Raw genomic sequence first — 10,621 nt, 5'->3', positions numbered from 1 at the left:
CCCCCTCAAAAGAAATACTCAAGTAGTGGAGTGTGCATCGCCAGCAAGATTTTTTTTTTTTTTCTTTTTTTTCTTTTTTTTCGCCAGCAAGATTCTACAGAACGTGTCTTGTAATTACTCGTTTCTCCGTCAGTGACGGGTGCGGTCCATGTCAGTAATCCACGCGCGTGTGTCTGAAAATATCTCCACACAATGGCTGAACCAGTAACTTGCCACCAAGTGAAAGCTATTGACCTAACAAGGATTTATGGGCACCTGCGTCGGCACCACATTAGAGCGAAAGATAACTCGCCACATAATCACATATTCATACCTCGTCCCTCGTTACACGAATAGACTATTATTACAAATAAAGTATTCTCAGCTGGCTCTTTGTTTTCGTTACGGACAGCAAATATTTGAAGTAGGGGAGGTATGTCTCCAAATAATTTTTACTAATGCTTTAAATATTATTTTATTATATTATTAATTATTACTCCCTCCGTCTTTCTTTATATGTCGTTATACAGTCTTGCACAAATACTAAGACAATTAGTCCAATATCTATTCTACCCTTCATTAATTGACTACCTTATATCGTAAAGTACATGAATTTTAATAAATACAGGACAAATGCAGTCTTTTGTCACTGTAATTCACATTGTTTTTTGAGAACGTCAAATATATTAAAACAAAAAATTTGTTCCAAAACGTCACGCAAAACAAGACGGAGTGAGTAATAAATAGGTGGAGCGATTGTAGGTTGACAAAACGTAAATTTAATAGGACAATAACTTGTGATATCGATAATAATATTATCATCTTGTATTCTTCTTTTAAAAGAAAACTTTCTTTTTAATTTGCTACTGAAATCACAGATGTTTTACATATTTCAGTATACATATACAAACTATATCTTCGCTAGCTTTTGATATTATACTATTACTTATGTTAACAGAAACTATAGCGTATGGATTGGTTAACCCCATTTAGTGATCATATCATTATTCATTGTTCAAGTAAAAGTTGTTAGATTCGATTAAAATGGTATACAAATTAAAAGAAAAAGAAAAGTGAGAACATTATACAAATTAAAAAGGGAGCACTGTCTCTCACTGATTCGATCAGGTCATTGTCTCTTAGGTTGTGCCGAATTAAGGACCATGCGTTGATGCAATAAAACAGTTTTTTTTCAATTCAAACCATATATATTATTATAACATTCGTTTGTGTGGTTAACATTTGACCCACGTCCTCTTAGTTAAGTCCATTTTAATTTATCTAATATTTAAGTGGGACTTTTTTCAAAGATCGCAATTAGATTTCGTGGTGGTTGCCTAAACAATAAAATAGTAATGCCTTTGATGCGTGTGAGATGATTGAGACCAAGTAATTTTTAGCCATTGGTTATTTTGCTTATAATGTGGTGGGATTGGGAACTGGAGCTGGGAACTGTGGCTATTATTGCTACTGTGTGGGTAACATTTGTGGTGGGAATTGAAGCGGGAAACTGTGATTTATCAATCGGAAGTGACAGACGCATATGGTACTTAATATTGCCATCCTCCAATTCACCTCTATAAATTTCAAGCAACGTCTGATTATATGTCTCAGTTGACCACACTACTGTATGTAGTAAGCAACTATGCAGATTCTATATCCACCATAGATATAAAGTCTGTTTTTACCAGTATCAGCAATTTTGAAAGAAAAGCTTTACTTAACTCTTGCCTTTACCAGATTTTCGGTGTCATCCATGAAAATTTATTCTAGTCAAGGTTTATGCGACCTAAGCCAGCTATATGGATCTGGGGATTGAGTAAAGAAGTAGGTACTCTTTTCAATGTTACCTAAATTGGAATAATTTTGATCCCAGGAATTGCAAGCGTGCATCTGATGTCTATGAAATTAAAAGAAATGGTCATCTTGATTTATATTTGTAAAAGAAAAAAGAACAACATGATGCGGCTCTTCTTTGCGAGTGAGCTCCTGCTATTATGCCCCGTAAGTTTATGTTGCCCTGACGTTAGTACCATCTCGGTTCTTCGTTATTGTTGCCGGATGAACCAGCTTCCTATTTGATTGCAATCAGTTGGCACTCTTACCATGCTTCGTCCGTGTTAGCCTTGGCTAGAGTATCTTCTCCGGGTTTACAATCCCTATCACTATTTTTCAAAGTGGAAGAAGCTGAAGTTTTGAGTTCTACCGAATGTCGTTTGCTTCCACGTTTTTACGTTTTTTGCCGTGGAACCAATTCTTAGGTTCTACAATTTGTTAATACTTTTGTAGTTCCTCTTATTCATTTCTTGAAATGATAATTATATATTTAGCAAAAAGAAAAAGAAAAAAGAAGAAAAAAATAAAAAGAACAACAAGGAAAGTAAGGAAATCTTCATGTTAAGATTTGGAATTCTCGTAATCTTCATGTTTGTGCATCTTATGTAAATTCTGGTGATCATTTTTTCTCATGTTAATACATATCAAAATTTTGAAAAATACTAGCATGAGGGTATTTCCAAGAAAAATTTCAGAACGAAATGAAAAGATAGTATAGTAGGCGGGGGGCATTCCGATGAGGTATTCCAAGTTTTTGGATCTTCGAGTTTACACTTCTGTCCCATTCTAATATTTTACTAGTATGAGTTGGGTTCGAATAATAACATTTTGAGTTCGATTCAAAATTATATTGCATTTGAAAATATATAAAGTAATCATATATTGTCTGGATTTGGATTATATCAGTTTTCTTCGAATATATCCGAACTAAAGACAAAAATTAAAAGCAAAACATAAAAAAAATAAATTGAATAGAAATTAATCCAACACACGTCGAATTGATAAAATAATAATAAATTATTAAATCAAGCATTAGGAAACGTTTGTAAAGAATATGCATTATTTCATAGATAAAGCAGACTTGGTATTTCAAAAAGCAAATTACAAAATGCTTATTTATAAGTAATGAGATATTTAAAGTATTTAAATTTTAATACTTGTGTTTATATATCATATCAAATAAATATTGAATTGGATATTCGAAATACTTATATATGTTTCAAATATTTATATTAACTATTAATTTTGAATTTTTTTTAGGTTATATGTTTGGGTTTGATTAATAACATTTTGAGTTTGAATATTGTTTTGTACCATTTACCGTTCGAATATTTTTACATTTAAATCGGATAACAGATCAAGTTTTTTGGTTCAGATTCAGATTCGGTCCGGATTCGGGTTCCGGGTTTTATTCCGAGGCCTGGATAGTAGTATACCCAAACCTAACATGCATAAATGATTTCACACATGACACATGGCTGGATCAAATAACTTGTCACCTAAGAAAATATTTATATAAGAAGCGGGGAAAAGACCTGAGCTGAGGCTTTGAGGAAGCACCTGCATGGGTCCCACACTTGGCCGTGACACCGTAAAAGCAAAACACGAGCTTGCCACGTTATCACAAAAGTAAGCCACATCACACATGTCTCACTGTCAACTATACTATTTACATCCTATTTTTTTGTTTATATAAACCCACGAGCTTCCTCTTTAGTTTCTTTACCAACAGCAAACATATAAAGCGGTAAAAGAAAAAGAGAGGAGAGGAAAAAGAAATGGAGGACGACAATAATAATAACACCAACACAAACGTGATCGCACCTTTTGTTGTGAAGACATATCAGATGGTCAACGACCCTTCGACCGATTGGCTCATCACTTGGGGACCTGCACACAACAGCTTCATCGTCGTTGATCCTCTCGACTTCTCTCAACGAATCTTGCCTGCGTATTTCAAACACAATAATTTCAGCAGCTTTGTTCGTCAACTCAATACCTATGTAATTACTATACTCCCTCTCTTGATTCCATACCAACTATGCTCGGAGTTAATATTGATTTGCTATGTTTTTCATTTTCAGGGGTTTAGAAAAGTGGATCCAGACCGGTGGGAGTTTGCGAACGAGCATTTTCTCAGAGGACAGAAGCACCTGCTCAAGAACATAGCGCGTAGGAAACACGCGCGTGGGATGATATACTACGGTCAGGAGATGGAGGACGGTGAGATCGTGAGGGAGATCGAACGGTTGAAAGATGAGCAGAGAGATCTTGAGTTAGAGATTCAGAGGATGAACCAAAGGATCGAGGCGACTGAGAAGCGGCCGGAGCAGATGATGGCGTTTCTGTACAAGGTCGTTGAGGATCCCGACCTCCTCCCGAGGATGATGCTCGAGAAAGAGCGGACAAAGCTAGTCTCCGACCAGAAGAAGCGTCGTGTCACGGTGAAGTCAGAGGACGAGGAAGAAAACGGAAGGGTCTTTGGGATTATTTCACCGTCACCGTCTCCGCCGGAGAATGTTTACCGGACTCAGCCGCCGGAAAATTCTGTGCGATGGGTTGTTCCGATGCAGAAGCCGGGCAACTTTGGTAGTTACAACGAGACTGGTCTGATTTCCACTTCTTCCACGTCATCATCGTTAACGTCGACGTTGTCGCTGCCGGAGAGCGTAAACGGAGACGGAGGAGGATGTGGGAGTATTCAGGGAGAAACAAGATACAGAGAAGCGGCGACGTTCGGAGGAGTGGTAGAGTCAAGTCCACAAACCCCGCCTTATCCGTTTTCTTTGTTTCGAGGTGGCTTTTAGTCTTTTAGCTTCACATGATATATGATCTTTGTTTCTTATCTATTATGTTTTGTTTTTTTTTTCTTACCTAATAATGTATAACCACCAGAAAAGGTAGATCGATTGTTGTTAGTGACAGGGAGACAGAGTCAGTAGTCATATCGTTTTATAGAAAGTCGACAGTACATATTTTCTGATTATATTCTTAAAAAGTTTAAAAATTACATATCGCGTTCGGTGGCCGGTGAGCATCTTTGCCACCGGTCGCCACCCCTTTTTTGTTTTTTTGTTCATTCCGACCTAGTTCGGATCTGTTTCTTCGGTTTGTCAGATTGTATATTCCAGTTGTGGACAATACATTCGCTAGGCGACTTTTGCGGTGTGCGTGTGTAGTTTAACCTTTCACCGTTCATCACTTCAATCCCGTTGATCTCTTTATCGGATACCCTGTTTCACCGAATAAACTTAACCTCCTTTTTAATGAGAATCAGTCTTTACCGATCTAGATTAGCCATCTTGGCTTAGGGTAAAGCGTCTCTGCTTAAAAGATGGTGAGTTAGATGGATTTATTAGGTCTTGTTGAAATGGATTCAGCAGTCGGTGTTTATAACGGTCCGGCAAAGAATCTTTGTTTTCAACCTGATCTAAGTGTCCTCTGTTTTAAAGTACGGAGAATCGTTAGGTGATGAATTGCCGTCGGTAGTCTCTCCATCGGCGACGGAGTCAATGGCGGTTGAGCAAAGGACGGTGGCATTGATACGTTTTTCACTTATGCACCAGAAACTGCCACGTAGTATACTCTTACCCACCAACATACTCGTGTAAAATATTATTAGATCTATTGTAGTTTGTGTTGGGCCTAAAGCCTGTTTTGTACTCCAACTGTAATAGCCTTTTGGGCTTTCGTTATATAAAACGACTGTCGACAAAAAAAAATTGTTAAAAGTTCATTCATATGATGGCTTTGTTTTTTTCTAAGTATTTTCAGGTGATTCGTAAACACTTTGTAATAACAACAATTTTGATCTTCTTAATTGTTTTGGGTTTTGGAATTTGAGTATTAGAGCTATTTCTCTTTCTGTGATTCCAATTTTAATTTTCCTGTAATTTTAATAATTAAATATTTAAACTTTGGCAAATCTCCAAAATAACAAATTTCTAAGTTTATATTATAAAAATAGCACTCAAAAACTAAAATGACCAAAATAGCATTTTATCTTTTGAAAATTTTAATTTTTTTTATTTTTCAAAATTTGAAATCTTATCCCCAAAACCTCATTTCTCAACTCTAAATCCTAAACCCTAAACTCTAAACCCTAAACCCTAAACTCTAAACCCTAAACCCTAAACTCTAAACCCTAAACCCTAAACTCTAAACCCTAAACCCTAAACTCTAAACCCTAAACCCTAAACTCTAAACCCTAAACCCTAAACTCTAAACCCTAAACCCTAAACTCTAAACCCTAAACCCTAAACTCTAAACCCTAAACCCTAAACTCTAAACCCTAAACCCTAAACTCTAAACCCTAAACCCTAAACTCTAAACCCTAAACCCTAAACTCTAAACCCTAAACCCTAAACTCTAAACCCTAAACCCTAAACTCTAAACCCTAAACCCTAAACTCTAAACCCTAAACCCTAAACTCTAAACCCTAAACCCTAAACTCTAAACCCTAAACCCTAAACTCTAAACCCTAAACCCTAAACTCTAAACCCTAAACCCTAAACTCTAAACCCTAAACCCTAAACTCTAAACCCTAAACCCTAAACCCTAAATCCTAAACCCCACCGTTTAACTCTAAACCCTAAGTTTGTGACTTTTGATAAAACATTAAATACTATTTTTGTGACTTTTGACCTTGAGTGCTAGTTTGGGAACAAAAATTTGATTTAGTGCTATTTTTGTCTTTTTCTCTTTAAACTTTACCCAAATGGTTTTCACATCAGGGGTGCTTCTCTCATTCAAAACTGGTATCGAAACGTATTATATATGCGAAGAAATATATTGTAAAAACGATATCCCAACAAAATTATAGAACTTGTCTTTCCATGGTGGGACAGAAAACTTGTGTTTCCAGGTTAGAAGTTTCAACATAGACTTGTATCTCCTTTATATATACACATTATGAATAATTAAAAAAATTGGGGTCTATAGGTCATATATATATAGAGAGAGGATGATATTCAAACAAAGTTATTCCTTTTAAAGTAGATCTCTTTCAACATAATTTAAACTTGTAACCTCAAAATCTTAAACTAATTAACTTATAAGTTTTAACACTAAACCAATTCATCAATATTGCTTTTGCATCTTCATTTTATAAACATGATAATTGTTGGATCCAGTCCCAGCATCTGATTTGGGTCCGATCGAATTGGTTGGGATTGGAAACAGATCAGTGGGCTGAGATCGAGAGTTATATATCAAGCTCGACCTAAAGCTCGAGTTCAGAACACACCGAGACAAGGACAAACCCGAAGAATCCGTGACTACATGAAAGGACGAAGGAAACAATACCGGAAACTACAACTAACTCAAAAAGAGTATAAAAGGGGAGGAGAACAAGAAAAAGGACATTCACATTCCATATTACGCACATTATACACATCATCGACCTCAAGCTCTCATTCCCACACACACTTCAACCTCATTTTACCTTGTTCTTCATTAGTTTAGTCTGATTCGCTTGACAACGCTTGTAAACCTTTTTGATATTAATATATAATCCATTTTTGTCAACTTGAATCTGATTTCATCGTTATTATTCTAATGAATCTGTTTTATGCGATCACGGAATCCCATCCCGATCAGTTTTGGTAAGGCCCTTGCAAAATAACTAAAGTAATTCGGACAAGAGTCTAGCTCAAAAAATTTAAGACCGGTATAACTGAAAGTTGATCTTAGAACGCTTACAACCTCAAAAAGTATTATCACTAAAAACCCAAATATGAGTTAAAGGGGGGGAGGGGTTAATCGTCTCTAATTGTAAGGCCAAATTCCTCAAACTCGTAAGTCTGAAGAATCGACATTGAGCTCGCTTTCCTCGCCAAAAACTGCTCCAAGCTAGATCTTAAAAAACTGGAACTTCGTTCTATGATTTTGGCGATACATCTAAATATGTTAGGCTTGATTCCTCAACCAGGATATGTAGGCAGCTAAAGTCCAGGAATAACCTCAATAAATAAAAAAATCATCCTTAGCTATAATTAGTCTGCCACATGGATTCCTTATCAGCTTCTAGGACCCAAACACAGTAAGGACAAGCAACATAAAAAATTGCTTCCATATCAAACTAAGATATCCTCAAGTTTGACATCGTGGCGTGCTATCAATCGACTCACACTAACTTGACGATTCGCTGATACTACATATGTATTGTCGACACCATTGCACAAAACACTTGAAGATTTTTAGATTTTTAATAGTTTTTTAGAGTTGGGTTGTAGGTATTTGTCTTTACACCGAAATTACAAGGACGTGAGTTTAAAAAGGGGATGTGAACTTAAAAAATACAAATCAAGATCGATGGACGTAGGATTGTAGGTGTAATTGTAGTTATATAGACTAGGTGTCCGATGGTTCGATCAAGAAAAACACACACATGTTAGAGTAGGGATGATCAAGCTTTGATTGGTAAAAAAATATTATAGAATAAATGGATGGAAAAATAAGTAAAGAAATTTTAGTTGGACCTACCATTTTCACTGCAACCTTTTTCACAATTTTTATAGAGGTAAGTTTTCAGCTGAGCAAAAAAAAAATCATTTGATTTAAAAATATTTACCCCAGTTTATTCCATTTGTTTTTTTTGGTAAAATTTTATTCCATTTCTTTTACCTTCATTTACTATAGTTTTGGTAAAGGTTTATTCCATTTCTTTTACCTTCATTTACACTATTTTGTTTACCAATCTGGTCCAATCAAAACTAACTTGAAATTACGGTAAAACTTCTATAAATTAATAATGTTGGGACTTTAGAATTTTATTAATTTACAAAGATATTAATTTACCAAAGTTTCCTTTTTTAGATTGTATCCATTTTTTAAAATTTTTGTTTATAAAAAAAATAAAATATTTGACTTTTCTATTGTTTAATTATCTTATTTGGTATATATTTTTATGTTGTTATTTGGTTTTCGATATAATTTTACTAAATATTATCAAAATATAGTAAAATGTTAAGCAAAATAGATGTATTTTCATCGTGAATATAAAACCAATAATATAATTTTTAGTTTGTACTTATATAAAAATATATATAGATATATTATTAATTTATGATTTTAATGAGACTATATATTTATATGGAAGTTTTAAAAATATTATTATCTTATTATTTTATCGATTTCTATCATATTTTACACTGGTCTAAATTGGGACGGACAAAATTTATTAATTTATAAAAATTATTAATTTATCGAGTATTAACTTATAGAAGTTATGCCGTAAGTAGCCGAAACATTGCCTATGTCCTTGCCAAATTTGAGGCGACACTAATCGAGTAGTACTAATAACTTAAGAAGTCAACGGAGCACCCACTCAAGCATATAACTAACACGACGATCCACTTTTACCGTCACCAAAATGATTTATGATGAATTGTTAAATTTTCAGAAAGTGACAGTTAGCCGGCCCACGAGACTTTGGTCGGGCCAAACGTTTCGAACACTCATTGGGGTAAAGATTAACGACGACGATTGAGTTGGACCGGCATGGACCACCTGATGTCTCATACATGGACGCGTGTCGAAACCAGATAATGGTTGAAATTTTAATAGATGTTGGCGTCCTACAATAATATTGTCGACTCTAACGATACACATACACATCAAATAAATTTTGTCGATTGTTTCAATATTTTAAAGTTGTGAAGTTTCAAATTTCAATAAATTTTATTAACCGTTTTGTTGAATTAATTATTTGCGATCTAGCTTCTTTACATGTCCATGTGTAATTAATGCTTTATTTCAGATATTAAGAGAGGTCATTATCGTAAAATAAAAAAATATTCGTAAATACAAAAACATTGAGTTAGAAATAAAATACTTTGTGTTGATGAGGTTCTGGAATTTTTCATAAAATCAGATTTATAGATAATTTTCTTCTAGAAAAAAGTCGTCAACTATTTATCTAACTTAACAGAGAAATAGTATATCTAACATATGAACCGTCTAGTATCCAATAAAAACAAACTTATTTTCCTTAGTTTCCAAATTTATTATGTTATCAACTACCTAACATAATACTCCCTCCGTTTCATATTAAGTGTCGTTTTAGAGAAATTTTTTCTCTACAAAATAAGTGTCGTTTTCAATTTTCAATGCAAAATTTATTAATTTTATGCAAAATTTATTTTTCTATTGGTTGAAATATGGTTAGGTGTATAGGTAATAGTGTTTTTTTTATAGAAAATGTACAAAATTAATTGTTTCATTAATTCGTGTTTCCAAACTTAAAACGACACTTATAATGAAACAGAGGGAGTAAATTATTGTTATGTTCCTTGTGGATTAGCTATAATCCTTGGTTATAATACCACACTAGACCCTGATCTGCGCGCTAGCGCGAGTATAAATTTTCAGTTTTTAATTATTTATTTTATTAAATGATGTATTTGTAATATTCGTTCATATTATATTCATTAAGTAAATATTTTTTTTTTGCATCTTAAACTATCTATTTGTTTTACGAATGTGTGATATCATATAAAAAAATATTAAAAAAATGAGTATAGAGTTAATTAGATAATTTTAAAAACAGAAATTTTTCTTTCGTGTTCGATATTCATGATTATTTTATGTGTAATTTTTTTTTATTTTGACAATTTCCTTAAAACTATATTAAATTTTACATATTTTAATTAGAATATTTTTAATATCTTTACCTTTTTATTTGAAATGCAACTCAATATTTTTTTAACAATTGTAACAAAATATTTAAAAAATATTTTTGGAATTTGTTTGAAAAATATGAAAATTACATTTTAAATTAAAATTATCCTAAAATATGATAAGTTTT

At 33.6% G+C, this 10,621-nt stretch overlaps 1 protein-coding gene across 1 annotated transcript; it reads left to right on the top strand.

Moving 5' to 3' along the window:
• The first annotated feature begins 3,433 nt into the window (after positions 1 to 3,433).
• LOC106301393 (heat stress transcription factor C-1) lies at positions 3,434 to 5,555 on the top strand. Its single transcript, XM_013737773.1, has 2 exons — positions 3,434 to 3,818; positions 3,900 to 5,555. The coding sequence occupies exons 1-2, from the start codon at positions 3,594 to 3,596 to the stop codon at positions 4,620 to 4,622; spliced, it is 948 nt and encodes a 315-aa protein (XP_013593227.1). The 5' UTR covers positions 3,434 to 3,593; the 3' UTR covers positions 4,623 to 5,555.
• The last annotated feature ends 5,066 nt before the right edge of the window (positions 5,556 to 10,621 follow it).

This window comes from Brassica oleracea, chromosome C7 (assembly GCF_000695525.1).
Source record: "Brassica oleracea var. oleracea cultivar TO1000 chromosome C7, BOL, whole genome shotgun sequence".
NCBI classification, from domain to species: Eukaryota; Viridiplantae; Streptophyta; class Magnoliopsida; order Brassicales; family Brassicaceae; genus Brassica; species Brassica oleracea.
Note: the sequence above shows the minus strand (reverse complement) of the source record. Positions and strands in the feature narration are given on the sequence as shown.